At 45.9% G+C, this 14,826-nt stretch overlaps 1 protein-coding gene across 2 annotated transcripts in view; it reads left to right on the forward strand.

Annotated features, from left to right (window-relative positions):
- HSD17B12 (hydroxysteroid 17-beta dehydrogenase 12) overlaps positions 1–14,826 on the forward strand; it is a 229,022-nt gene that overhangs the window by 181,086 nt on the left and 33,110 nt on the right. For both annotated transcript variants that reach the window (XM_089663878.1, XM_089663877.1), the window contains 2 exons: positions 981–1,045; positions 10,451–10,495. In XM_089663878.1, coding sequence (XP_089520004.1) covers positions 981–1,045; positions 10,451–10,495 — 110 coding nt within the window. The remainder of the gene's footprint in view (positions 1–980; positions 1,046–10,450; positions 10,496–14,826) is intronic.

A 14,826-nucleotide genomic window follows, 5' to 3' on the forward strand; every position in this document is an offset into this window, starting at 1 on the left:
ATTCCTCCCACTGACACCAGTGATGGGACACTATTCCTCCCACTGACACCAATGATGGGGCACTATTCCTCCCACTGACACCAATGATGGGGCACTATTCCTCCCACTGATACCAATGATGGGGCACTATTCCTCCCACTGATACCAATGATGGGGCACTATTCCTCCCACTGATACCAATGATGGGGCACTATTCCTCCCACTGACACCAGTGATGGGGCACTATTCCTCCCTCCCACTGACACCAGTGATGGGGCACTATTCCTCCCTCCCACTGACACCAGTGATGGGGCACTATTCCTCCCTCCCACTGACACCAGTGATGGGGCACTGTTCCTCCTGACCACTGACACCAGTGATGGGGCACTATTCCTCCCTCCCACTGACACCAGTGATGGGGCACTATTCCTCCCTCCCACTGACACCAGTGATGGGGCACTGTTCCTCCTGACCACTCCCGACAATCCCTAAGCTTGAGACGTTGTTTACTCTGACTGTTGCTAAGGCAGTTTCTACTCCCACTGTGAACAGTGGAGTCCCCCTAAAGTCTGAAGGTCCGTAAACTGGCCCATCGTTTAGAAAGTTTGGAGATCCCTGGCACTCAGATATAGACAGTTGGCGGTCCCACTATTGCAGCCTGCCTATGGCAGGGCCTTGTTTACATCCTGCATGTGCCCGTCATAGTCGAGGTTTATGAAACTATCTGCAACATGTGAAGGGCCCGGAGCCCTGAACAAGCCGCACTCGGGGGCTGTGTACATCTGCCAAGGTACTCTGTGCATAACATAATCCAAACACGAAGATGTTTAAAACATGCACAACATTTGTTGTGTGAACAGCGACATTCCAGGTGTCCTTGCACCCTTTCTCAAGATCAAATATAAATTTAATTTAGCGTTTACCTCTGCCTATCACTGCTATGTTTTGTGATGCAAAACAAAACCGACTGATGCATAATATCCTTCTTTTTTTTTTTCCAGTAAACAACGTGGCAGTTGCATATGACTATCCAGAGTATTTCCTTGACATCCCAGACCTGGATAACGTGAGTACTCACAGTACAAATGACGTCTTTCTCCACTGAGAAGCTTGTAACCAAGGGTTACGTTTATGATGCTGGAACACCGGACACAAAACACACATGTCACTGACTGCATTCCTGGTGAAGTGGGCATCATGATTTAAAGGGACCGTGAACATAAAATGTTCAGTATTATGTCTTCTTATGGCATAAACATGTGTTTACAGTGATAGGCTCACTGCTAATATTATAAACTCCAGGGCTCAGAGGTCTGCATGTTTTAGATCAGTGGTTCTTAACCTGGGTTCGATCGAACCCCAGGGGTTCAGTGAGTCAGTCTCGCGGGTTCGGCAGAGGTGAAGACCCACACCCGACTCATATGATTCGTGCAGTAAATATTCATTATTATGTTTTTGTGTGAAAATCATGTTTTAATGGTTTTGTTCTTTGTTCTTAACGGTTTTGTTCATTTTGTGCACCTATGTATAAATATATACCTATGTTTTGAATTTTAAAAATCATATTTTATTTTTCCAATTAAGAAGGGTTCGGTGAATGCGCATATGAAACTGGTGGGGTTCAGTACCTCCAACAAGGTTAAGAACCACTGTTTTAGATGGAGAGTCTCTCCTAGGTGCCTTTCACTGTAGCTCTTTCCTGTGGGTTAAAGTGGTTGTAAAGGTAACATTGAAAGAAAAAAATGTTCTACTTACCTGTTCTGTGCAATAATTATGCACAAAGCAGCCCCTATCCTCTTCTCGGGTCCCTTGCTGATGCTTTTGGCTCCACCCTCCCCGTTGAGTGTCCTCATATCAAGCCGCTTGGTGTGAGCGCATTCATGCGTGCTCACTCCCGAGCCCTGCTCTGTGTGTCTATAAGACACACATAGTGGCTCAGCCCCAAGCCGCTTGGTGTGAGGGCATTCATGCGTGCTCACTCCCGAGCCCCGCTCTGTGTGTCTATAAGACACACATAGTGGCTCAGCCCCAAGCCGCTTGGTGTGAGGGCATTCATGCGTGCTCACTCCCGAGCCCCGCTCTGTGTGTCTATAAGACACACATAATGGCTCAGCCCCCTCCCCTCTCTACTCACTGGATGTTATTGACAGCAGCAGGAGCCAGTGGCTCCTAGTTCTATGTCTGAGAAAATGAGTTGGGAGAGAGCCGAAAGCCGCTGCTCTTGTGCATATTACTGGATTGAGATCGGGCTCAGGTAAGTATTAGGGGGGCTGTGGGGGGAGCTGCATGCAGACGTATTTTGTTTTTTGTTTTTTTTCTACCTTCATGCATAGGTTTCATGAAGGTAAAAAACCTTCAGCTTTTTGAACCACTTTAAGGTGCCTACAGGTGTAAAGCTTCCCATATCCCATAGATGGGTCTTTCTTTTTTTTTTTTTTTTTTTTAACCTGATAGTTGCGGCCAATTGGCTACAACTTCTGATCTAATACAAATTTCCTAACATTTCTGTCAGTTGTCAGGTATGTCCATAGATGGATCAAAATTCTTCTGCTCCCTGCTGAACCAGACGAATTTTGATCTATCTAGGGTCAGCTTAAGGATATGCATGCTTGATTTGGCCACTGATTGGGCAATAACTGTACTTGTACAGGCTCTCACCGACATGGCCTGGTTGAGCATACTTGGGGGATGAATTGTCCTGCAAAAAAAGTTGGTGCAAATTCATATGGGTACAGTATTGCATGACTGCGCAATTGTCATTCAAAGCGTGACAGCGCTGAAAGCTGAAAATTGCCCTGGACAGGAAGGGGGTAAAAGTGTCCGGACTGGAAGTGGTTAAAATGCGTTGGGAATGTGAGAATGATAGAATCTGTATAGGAAGCATTGGCATGCCATTTCGGGTGCTTAAAGGGTAACTCCACTTTTGTGGGGGGAAAAAATAGCACATTAAAAAAAAATATTATTATTATACAGGATTTATATATTATTATTATTATTATTATAATACAGGATTTATATATTATTATTATACAGGATTTATATATTTTTATTATACAGGATTTATATATTATTATTATACAGGATTTATATATTATTATTATTATTATTATTATACAGGATTTATATATTATTATTATACAGGATTTATGGCGCCAACAGTTTGCTCAGCGCTTTACAATATAAAGGGAGACAATACAGCAACAATACAGTGCAATACAGAAGGAATAGGAGGGCCCGGCTCGTGGAGCTTACAATATAGCATATACAATTGCAACACAAGTTATATTGTAATTGAATGTTATTAAAAATGACCTTTTCTTTTCAATCTCCAGTCCCTGTAAATTTTCCGTAAAATACAATATGGCTACTTGGAGGTGTTCCCCCCAGAAATAGCATTTCCTGAATGTGTGATTGGTTCACTGATTTTCCCAGAACTCTGCACTAAGATACAAGTCCGATTTCAGGCGTCTTTGCAACAAAAATTAAATTTTTGGTGAGATGCTCCCAAAGGGAAATCGGGTCCAAAGGAATGCAGACCCTGCCACTTTCCTCATTACAACCCTGCCAGTGCAGGAGCTGATTGATAAGTATGAAACCACTCCCATTAAATTTGCTTTACACATACACGCAGACCAACAAACAGCCCTTTATCAGAATAACAGAAGATAGGAATCTGCAACAAAGTTTGTTAAAATCCCTTCAATGTATTTGTACGTGGATCGCCCAGAGGGGAATGTTTTTTTCTTAATAAAAAGTAGAGTTACTCTTCAAGAATAATTAGTTGCTTTATACATTTTGTATGGATTTATATTTTTGATATTTTCTTATATGTGAGCGGTCACATTTTAAGGCCTGTGGAAATGGGTTTTTTCTTTGGAATAATACATTTTTTAGAAAAAGTTATTTTTGAGACGGTGCCCTTAAAATTCCTGCCACTTGCTACATTTTTTTTCTCTGTATACAAAGAGTTTTTGAGATTGGCACAGGCATAGTCTCAAATCACGCCATCCTGATTTTTGGAAGTTTGAAAAGTGCTTCGGAGAGGAGCACAGAGCAAGAATCTTCCAAAATGAGAGTAAGTTTTTAGAGCAAATTACAGGGAAATAAATCCAAGTGCCTTTTTTAGGAACTGCAAATGGCTCTCCTGATTCCTGAACTGCAAGAGGCCGATCAACATGACCCAGCTGGCCAGAGGCGTGTTGTACTGGGAGATTTTCTAACGTGTGAGCTGGTTCCCCACTTTTTTACAGAAGAGCTAGAGGTCCAGAGTGCCACATGTGTCAGTATGAACAACATATCCTATGATTGATAGATCTGACCACTCTCCTTGTGCATTGCCATTCATTTCCTGGAGAGCAGTAGAGAGTCTGAGAAAATGTAGCAAGGGTGCATGAACCTTTTTTTTATAATCAGAATGGGGTACTGTGCCGACGTACAATATTGTGAAATGATGCAGCGCCTGTGAATACAACAAAAACATACAAAAAACCCCCAAATAAACAGTGTTCAATGTGACAAATGTAAAGTCTCTCTTAAATCAAAGTCCATATACAGTGGATATAAAAAGTCTACACGCCCCTGTTAAAATGTCAGGTTTCTGTGATGTAAAAAAAAAATGAGAAAAAGATAAAGCATTTAAACTTTTTCCACCTTTTTAATGTGACCTAGAAACTGTACAACTCAGCTGAAAAACAAACTGAACTCTTTTAGGGGAGGTAAGTAAACAAACTAAAATAATGTGGTTGCATAAGTGTGCACACCCTCTTATAACTGGGGATGTAGCTGTGTTCAGAATTAAGCAATCACATTCAAAATCATGTTAAATAGGAAACAGTACACACCTGCCATCATTTAAAGTGCCTCTGATTAACCCCAAATAACGTTCAGCTGTTCTAGTAGGTCTTTCCTTACATTTTCTTAGTTGCATCCTACAGCAAAAGCCATGGTCCGCAGAGAGCTTCCAAAACATCAGAGGGATCTCATTGATAAAAGGTATCAGTTAGGTGAAGGGTACAAAAGAATTTCCAAGGCATTAGATATACCATGGAACACAATGAAGACAGTCCTCATCAAGTGGAGAAAATATGGTGCAACAGTGACATTACCAAGAACTGAACGTCCCTCCAAAATGGATGAAAAGATGAGAAGAAAACTGGTCTGGGAGGCTATCAAGAGGCCTACAGCAACATTAACCACTTCCTGTCCGGACACTTTTACCCCCTTCCTGACCAGGGCAATTTTCAGCTTTCAGCGCTATCACACATTGAATGACAATTGCGCGGTCATGCAACACTGTACCCATATGAATTTTTTACCATTTTTTTGAGACAGATAAAGCTTTATTTTGGTGGTATTTATTCACCACTGGGATTTTTATTTTTTTTGCTATATAAATGAAAATGTCCAAAAATTTTGAAAAAAGTGTTTATCAAATTTTGCAAATTTATTTATTTATTTATCGAGTTTATATAGCGCCAAAGGGTTTGCTCAGCGCTGTACAATAGAGGGGGGACAATACATGAAACAGTACAGTAACATCAAACAGCACACAAGGGGTAAGAGGGCCCTACTCTTTCGAGCTTACAATCTAGGAGGGAGGGGGTAGAGGTACAGGAGGAAACGGCTGTGGGGGATGGAGTGGTAGGAGGAGGGAAGGGCAGCGGCTGTTAGGTGAGGGTGGGGTAGGCTTCCCTGAAGAGGTGGGTTTTCAGGGAGCGCCTGAAGGTGAGGAGGGAAGGTGACAGTCTGATGGATTGGGGTAGTGAGTTCCAGAGGATGGGGGAGGACCTGGAGAAGTCTTGCAGTCGTGCGTGGGAGGAGGAGACCAGGGAGCAAGATAGAAGGAGGTCCTGTGAAGAGCGAAGGGTACGGGTAGGGTGGTACTTGGGAATCAGGTTGGTGAGGTAGTTAGGGGCAGTGTTGTGAATGGCTTTATAGGTCAGAGTGAGCAGTTTGAATTTAATGCGTTGGGCAATGGGGAGCCAGTGGAGGGAGAGGCAGAGGGGGGTGGCAGAGGTGGAGCGGCTGGTGAGGTGGATGAGTCTGGCAGCTGAGTTCAGGATGGTCTGAAGCGGGGAGAGTTTGCACTGGGGTAGGCCGATGAGGAGGGAGTTGCAGTAGTCAAGGCGTGAGATAATCAGGGAGTGAACGAGTAGTTTAGTGGTGTCTGGGGTAAGGAAGGAGCGTATTTTGGCGATGTTGCGAAGGTGGAGCCTGCATGTATTTGTGAGTGATTTGACATGAGGTTGGAAGGAAAGGTTTGAGTCCAGAATGACGCCAAGGACCTTGGCTTGCTGGGCGGGATTGATGGTGGTGTTGTTGGTAGTGATGGAAAGGATGGGGGGGGGGCACGGGAAGGGGGAAAGACGAGAAGCTCGGTTTTGGAGAGGTTGAGTTTGAGGAAATGGAGCGACATCCAGTCAGAGATGTCGTTTAGGAGGTGAGTGATGCGGGCGGAGAATGTGAGGGTGAGGTGAGGGGTGGATAGGTAGATTTGAGTATCCTCAGCATAGAGGTGGTAGTTGAAGCCGTGGGAGTGTATGAGTTTGCCAAGGGAGGAGGTGTAGATGGAGAAGAGAAGGGGTCCAAGGACAGAGCCCTGGGGGACCCCAACAGAGAGGGGGAGGGAAGAGGAGGTGGCGCCGTTGTAGGAAACGCTGAAGGAGCGTTGGGATAGATAGGACAAGAACCAAGAGAGAGCGGTGTCTCTGATGCCAAGGGAGAGTAGTTTATTAAGGAGGAGGGGGTGGTCGACTGTGTCAAAAGCCGCAGAGAGGTCTAGGAGGAGGAGGACAGAGTAGTCGCCTTTGGCTTTGGCGGTTAGTAGATCGTTGGTGATTTTGAGGAGGGCAGTTTCGGTGGAGTGTAGGGGACGGAAGCCGGACTGTAGTGGGTCAAGGAGGTTGTTGTCAGTTAGGTGGGCGCTTAGGCGATATTAGACCAAGCGCTCAAGGAGCTTGGACATGAGTGGCAGCAGGGAAATTGGTCTGAGGTTGTTGAGGTCAGTGGGGTCCAGGGAGGGCTTTTTGAGTATGGGGGTGATGTGCGCATGTTTTAGGGGGGAGGGGAAGACGCCAGTAGCGAGGGAGAGATTGAAGATGTGGGTAAGGGAGCGGATGAGGGAAGAGGGGGGTGACCGGAGGAGTTGAGAGGGGATAGGGTCCAGGGGGCAGGTAGTGAGGCGGGCTTCTGAGAAGACTCTGGTGACTTCCTCAGTGGTAGTAGGGCTGAAGGAGTGCAGTGATGGGGGGGTTACGGTAGGCAGGGCCTTGGGTGTGGTGGGGGGCAGTGCCGTTGCAAGGTCAGAGGAGGGGAGAGATGAGAGGGTGATGGAAGGGGAGAGGCTAGATGGGGAGGTAGACTGCAAGTTGACTATGTCCTTGCGGATTGCGTCAATCTTGCTATGGAGATGAGTGGCAATCTCGTGGGCGGTAAGTGAGGTACTGGGTGGAGGAGGGGGGGGAGAGAGCAGGGAGTTGAAGGTGGAGAAGAGTCGGCAAGGGCAGTTTGAGAGGGTGTTGATCAGGTCAACGAAGTAGGCCTGCTTTGCGGCGTGGAGGGAGGAGGTGTAGGTGAGGAAGGCAGATTTGTAGAGGGAGAATGCATGAGGGGACCTGGTTTTGCGCCATAGTCTCTCCAGCGCACGACTGCGACGTTTGAGGCATTTAGTGTGGTCGTTCTGCCATGGTTGGAGCGGTCTGGGTTTGATGTTGCGTGTGGTTAGGGGTGCCAGAGAGTCTAGGGTGGCTGATAGTGAGTCGTTGTACGCGGTGGTGGCTAGGTCAGGACATGACAGTGGAAGGATGCTGTCGTGCAAGCGGTCGGCAGCCAAGTGGAGGGGGGCCGGGTGCAGGTTGCGGCGGTTGCGGCTGGTGATGGTTTGGCGCACTGGGGGGGGGGAGTTAGGGGAAGGGGAGATGGAGAACGTGAGGAGGTGGTGGTCGGAGAGAGGGAAGGGGGTGTTAGTGAAGTGGTTAAGGGTACAGAGGTGGGAGAAGACGAGGTCCAGGGTGTTCCCATTGATGTGGGTGGAGGATTGAGTGTGTTGTGTGAGCGCGAAGGAGGTGGTTAGGTGGAGGAGTTGAGAGGTAGCTGGGGTGTGGTCGTTGATGGGGATGTTGAAGTCCCCGAGGATGATGGTCGGTAGCTCAGAGGAGAGGAAGAAGGGAAGCCAGGCGGCGAAGTCATCCAGGAAGCGGGCTATGGATCCGGGGGGCCTGTAGATCACTGCGATCCTTAAGGGGGTGGGTGAGAAGAGCCGGATGCAGTGAGCCTCGAAGGAGGAGAAGGTTAGGGAGGGGGGGTTAGGGAGGACCTGGAAGGTGCTCAGCGGTGATAGGAGCAGGCCGACACCACCACCTTTGTGACCGCCCAGTCTTGGTGAATGGGACCAGATGAGACCTTACCAAATAAATATTTGGTAAGGTCTCATCTCATCAAATAAATATTTCATCATAAATCTTGGCCAAAATTTATTCCGTTATCTTTTTTGTAAAAAAAAAAAATACGCCAAATTAGTTTATAACCAAAAATTATAATTTTTAAACTTTTTTTTACATTTTTATTTTATTTTCTTTATATTATTATTTATGGGGGGGTTTTTGTTACATACCGTCACCCTAGCAGTACAGTGTCACCATGGTGACATTGTACTACTTGTGGGGGGTGATGAAGATTTTTTTTTTTTTTTTTTTACAGTGATTGCTTTTACACCCATATAGGATGTAAAAGCAATCATTTCTCTTTCTCTGTCTGCATTCTTGCAGCCATTGAGAAATACTGTGTGAGCTGTGATTGGTCAGAGCTTGTCACATGGTACAAGGCTGTTGTGAATAGCCTTCTACCATGTGACCTCTGTGATCATTCACAGATTTCACGCGTAGTAAGCAATGATGTCACAAGTGACATCTTGCTTACTAATTTGCATGTGATCACTGATTGGCCAATCAGTGATCACATGATCGGGACCTCGTACAGAGGTCCCGTCCGACGATCGGTGTTTCACTGTGTCCGGAGGACACAGCGGGCACTGGATCGCGGTGCTGCGCGCTCCCAGGGAGCGCGCACAACTAGAAATAGCGGGTGCCGTTTATGAACGGCAACCCGCCCCTGGAGTGCCACCGTCCTGCCGTTTAAAAAGAGCAGGCGGACGGCAAGTGGTTAAAGGAGCTGCAGGAATATCTGGCAAGTACTGTCTGTGTGGTACATGTGACAACAATCTCCCGTGTTCTTCATATATCTGCGCTATGAGGCAGAGTGGCAAGACAGAAGCCTTTTCTTACGAAGAAAAACATCCAAGCCCGGCTAAATTTTGCAAAAACACATCTGAAGTCTCCCAAAAGCATGCGGGAAAATGTGTTCTGGTCTGATAAAACCAAGGGTGAACATTTTGGCCATTCCAAAAGATATGTTTGGCGCAAAAACACTGCCTGCCACCAAAAAAACACCATACCTACAGTGAAGCATGGTGGTGGCAGCATCATGCTCTGGGGCTGTTTTTCTTCAGCTGGAACTGGGGTCTTAGTCAAGGTAGAGGGAATTATGAACAGTTCCAAATACCAGTGAATATCAGCACAAAACCTTCAGGAGTCTGCTAGAAAGCTGAACATGAAGAGGAACTTCATCTTTCAGCATGACAACCACCCAAAGCATACATCCAAATCCACAAAGGAATGGCTTCACAAGAAGAAGATGAAAGTTTTGGAGCCCAGACCTGAATCTGATCAAAAATCTGTGGGGTGATCTGAAGAGGACTGTGCACAGGAGACGTCCTCGCAATCTGACAGAGAAGGAAGAGCGGGCAAATATTGCCAAGTCAGGATGTGCCATGCTGATAGACTCTTCCCCAACAAGACTGAGTGCTGGAATCACATCAAAAGGTGCTTCAACAAATATTCGTTTAAGGGTGTGCACACTTGCGCAACCATATTATTTTAGTTTTTTTATTTTTACTTCCCTCCACCTAAAGGATTTCAGTTTGTTGTTCAGCTGAGCTGTAGAGTTTAAATCCTCCCTAGGTGTGTGCGCTTCCACTCCAGAATCACTGCTGTTAGGCGGCAGCAGCAAAAGGCAACTCCCACTGGAACAAACAAAGCTCACCAAAGAGCTGAGAAAGCCGCTGATGTCCAGTGATCATGCAACGTCATCATGTCCGCACTGAGAGTCCGCCCCAACTAGTTTCGTCCAAACAGATGTTCTCAAGGGGTTCTGTGCCATTGTACATAATCCTATAGTACAGCAGTGAAATGTGAACGCAGGGGAGACAACACTGATTACTATTTCAATAGAGCAATGTTAATATTGTAAATGGGAATTAGGAAGTGACATACAAGTGAGTTTCTGGCAGGGTCACCAGGTATATTTTATTGTAAGCTGTTCCCACAAACAAAAGCTAAACGTTTGTTGAGACCTCTAAGATTTTTTTACTGTTTTGCCCAGATATACACTTACATTGGTTTTTCTTCTTTTGTAGACTCTGGACATGTTAATAAATGTCAACATCACGTCTGTGTGTAAGGTAAGACAGAGATCTGAAATTATTTACTTAATACAGGTACTTATATATGGCCATCAATGTACGCAGCGCTTTACATATTTATTAGACCTTAACATCAGTCCCTGACCCTCAAGGAGCGTACAATCTATGGTCCCTAACCCTCAAGGAGCGTACAATCTATGGTCCCTAACCCTCAAGGGGCGTACAATCTAAGGTCCCTAACTCTCATTCATACATACACATACTAGGGACAGTTTGGACAGGAGCCAGTTAACCTACCAGCATGTGGAGTGTGGGAGGAAACGAGTACCCGGAGCCAGGGGCGGACTAACAACTCATGGGGCCCCCGGGCAATAGGGAAACATGGGGCCCCTGTGTCCTTGCCCAAACTCAGAAAAGCCTATGAAAAAGGTACCAGGGGCATCTCATGGGGCCCCCTACTGACCCCGGGCCCTCGGGCAGTGCCCAAGTTTTCAAATGGTCAGTCCGCCCCTGCCCGGAGCAAACCCATGCAGGCACAGGGAGAATATGCAGCCTTCGTGTAGGTAGTGCTACGGTTGGGATTCAAACTGACGACCGTAGTGCTGCCTGCGGAAGTGCTAAGCGCTGCTGTTGGTAAAATGAGGCACTGAAACTTCCCACCCTGCGTTGTCATACCTAAATGGTCGTAAAGTGAACTTGGTGCAAGTGTATTCACATTAAAAGCATTGCAGAGGACCAGAGGGCACTATTTGTGTCTGGAGGGAAAGAGGTTTAACCTCTGCACTCTGCATACAGGAAGTATTCTTTACAGTAACGTTGTGAAAACATAGAGTAGGCTTCCTCTAAAGCTAGTTCCATCCACCTCAGTAGATTGTTTAAAAAAAAAAAATGCTGGATGTGCTTCTAAAAGCACAAAATATACCCGACCATTTAACGCCCTAGATTGTGGATTCAGGGAATATCCGATTGCCTAGGTCAGCCTTTCTCAACTTTCTTAAAGCAGAACTAAACTCACCTTTTGCTTCAGTGGCCTCGTCCTGCGCCAGCATCTTCTGCTGTGTGCCAATATTTGGCTGTATTCGTTGGCCAGCTCAAGGATGACGTTACTCTTTCTTATGTGCAGAGACCAGGGGCGGACTGACCATTTGGAAACTCGGGCACTGCCCGAGGGCCCGGGGTCAGTAGGGGGCCCCATGAGATGCCCCTGGTACCTTTTTTATAGGCTTCTTTGAGTTTGGGCAAGGACACGGGCCCCATGATCCCCTATTGCCCGGTGGCCCCATTAGTTGTCAGTCCGCCCCTGGCAGAGACCATGCAGGTGGTGTAAGCCAATTTGTGCATGGGCAGCTCTGTTGAATTGCTGAAGAACGATGCGAACAGGCAGGTGGGTGCATCTTGTTCTGGAAGAGACATTGCTTGTCTCTTCTGCAATAAAGAGCCTGCGTGCTCACGGTTTGTGACAGCAGAAATTTAGCCCTGCTATAACCCTGAGGGCCGATTCACACTATAGAAACAGTCTGGATACGTTCCTGCGTGCGCATTTTTGGTGCGTTCTGGTGCTTTTGTGATGCGTTCCGGTGCGTCTTTTATACGTTTCACTTCATTTTTCCCCCTATTTTTCTTCAATTCAAATAAGGACATGTGCGTTCCAGTGCGTTTTTGGTGCGTTCCAGTGCGTTTGTGTTTTACCACGTTCCAGTACATTTCTGGGCAGGCAAAATGCAGCCTGTTTTACATATTTTTGTTTTCTGCAACCGAAACATACTAGAATTTCAAGCAGTGATGTGAACTATGACATTGACAACCATATAACCTACTTTCTGTGTGCTTTGGATGCAGAAGAAAAGCACAATGAAAAGTCTCAGGGAACCCCTGCTTATAATTCTACTTCTAGCTCATGGGACTTTAGTGTGAAAGGTAAGCTGTAGGTATAGGAATAAATAAAAGAATGTGACATACTTGGTGTATATGACATTCAGGCCTGCACTATAGTAAGTATTTTCAGTGATAATAATCAAAACATTGATAATGGCCAGGAAAAGAAAAAACAGTGAAAATTGTAAGACTCCCTTAAGTGGAAAAGTGTCCCCCGCCTCCTTCCTTTGGGTTGGTGGAGATTTCACTTTACGATGGTGGTCAGTGAAGGGCCTTCGTACCCTGGTAGTCAGCAAAAGCATGTTCCTTATGTTGGTCAGTGGGAAGAATGTTCCTTACATTGGATGTCAGTGGGAAGAATGTCCCTTACATTGGTGATCAGTGGGAAGAATGTCCCTTACATTGGTGGTCAGTGGGAAGAATGTCCCTTACATTGGTGATCAGTGAGAAAAATGTCCCTTACATTGGGGGTCAGTGGGAAGAATGTCCCTTACATTGGTGATCAGTGAGAAAAATGTCCCTTACATTGGGGGTCAGTGGGAAGAATGTCCCTTACATTGGGGGTCAGTGGGAAGAATGTCCCTTACATTGGTGGTCAGTGGGAAGAATGTCCCTTACATTGGATGTCAGTGGGAAGAATGTCCCTTACATTGGTGATCAGTGAGAAAAATGTCCCTTACATTGGGGGTCAGTGGGAAGAATGTCCCTTACATTGGTGGTCAGTGGGAAGAATGTCCCTTACATTGGGGGTCAGTGGGAAGAATGCCCCTTACATTGGTGGTCAGTGGGAAGAATGCCCCTTACATTGGTGGTCAGTGAGAAGAATGCCCCTTACATTGGTGGTCAGTGAGAAAAATGTCCCTTACATTGGTGATCAGTGGGAAGAATGCCCCTTACATTGGTGGTCAGTGGGAAGAATGCCCCTTACATTGGTGGTCAGTGAGAAGAATGCCCCTTACATTGGTGGTCAGTGAGAAAAATGTCCCTTACATTGGTGATCAGTGGGAAGAATGTCCCTTACATTGGAGGTCAGTGGGAAGAATGCCCCTTATGGGTATGTGAATATATTATTAGTATCAGTGGTAACTTACCTGAGAGATGGATATTACACAATGCTTAAGGAACCCCTACCAACATCTGGTGGAACCCTAAAGTTACACAGAGCTCTGGCTAAGAAAGGCTGCCTCAGGAGATCGGGAAGAACATTTTTCTTTCCCTGTTGGAACACACTTTATAAGGGTTTTTTGACTTCCTTTGGATCAACTGTGGGTTTAGGCCTCTGTGGATTTCGGATTTTTGTGTTTTTTTTTTTTTTGCTGTTGGTTGAACCCGATTTTAGATGTTTTCTTTTTCTTTCTTTCTTTCAACTTTTTTTTTTTTCTGGCTTGACTCTTAGAAGGTTCACATGACTTCTGTATGAACTGCTGTTGCTCCCTTCTGTAGACAGCATTAACAGTTCATATCAGGTAAAACTCCAGATGAACTGAAACCGCTTGGCTCTCCCGCTTGACCATAGGTTTATTATAGAAAATGGTATGCGCAAATGAAGAGACATCAACAAGGGAACCTTGACGCATTTCACACAAAGTGCCTAAACGTAAGCAAGCACCTAGAGTAGAACACGTCAAGGTTCACTTGTTGACGTCTGTGAACACCTTTGTCTACAGTAAATCGAAGGCTTTTTATAAACCAGTTCCACAATCCCATCACCTGACAGTTTGTGTGATAGGCCATCTAGCTCCACTTCAGCATCCAAGTAAGAGCGGCACAAGAGTCTTTACATGAACTGAAGGGAATCTGTAGGTTTTCTGGCTGTCATGCCAATGCAAAGTGTCTTCAGTAGTTTTGGTGTTACCCTCCCACAAGTATGCCGATCAAGAGCCCTGACATCACTGTGACTTTAGTTGCTGTACGTGCATTCCAGTTCAGTTCCTCATGCTCAGTTTGGTGTGTGTTGCTGGAGAGGCATTTTTGTTTTTTGTTTTGTTTTGTTTTTTTTTTTTACTTGGAAGAGTGCATGTGATCAGCACAGGGCCTATCGGCAATGTCCAGACGGAGGTCAGGGGTTTTGTATCCTCCTAGAGCAGAAAGAAAACTCCTACAAGCTTTAACCAGTGCTCTGCTAGACACTGATAGAAGTCACAAGACTGATATATACTGCTGATGATATAAGGTATTTAGCAGTTTATATTTACTAAAATAATTGCATTTCCATGTCGTGTGTACTGTGGGAGATCGGATATAGTGAATGCAGGGTCCAGGGAGACCAGGTATCATGAATGCAGGGTCCAGGGAGACCGGATATAGTGAATGCAGGGTGCGGGGAGAGCGGATATAGTGAATGCAGGGTCTGGGGAGACTGAATATAGTGAATGCAGGGTCTGGGGAGACTGAATATAGTGAATGCAGGGTCTGGGGAGACCGGATAAAGTAAATGCAGGGTCTGGGGAGACCGGATATAGTGAATGCAGGGTCTGGGGAGACCGGATAAAGTA

The sequence above is a fragment of the Staurois parvus genome, unplaced genomic scaffold, assembly GCF_062004578.1.
Source record: "Staurois parvus isolate SC_StPar_1 unplaced genomic scaffold, SC_StPar_1.0 ptg001795l, whole genome shotgun sequence".
Lineage (NCBI taxonomy): Eukaryota > Metazoa > Chordata > Amphibia > Anura > Ranidae > Staurois > Staurois parvus.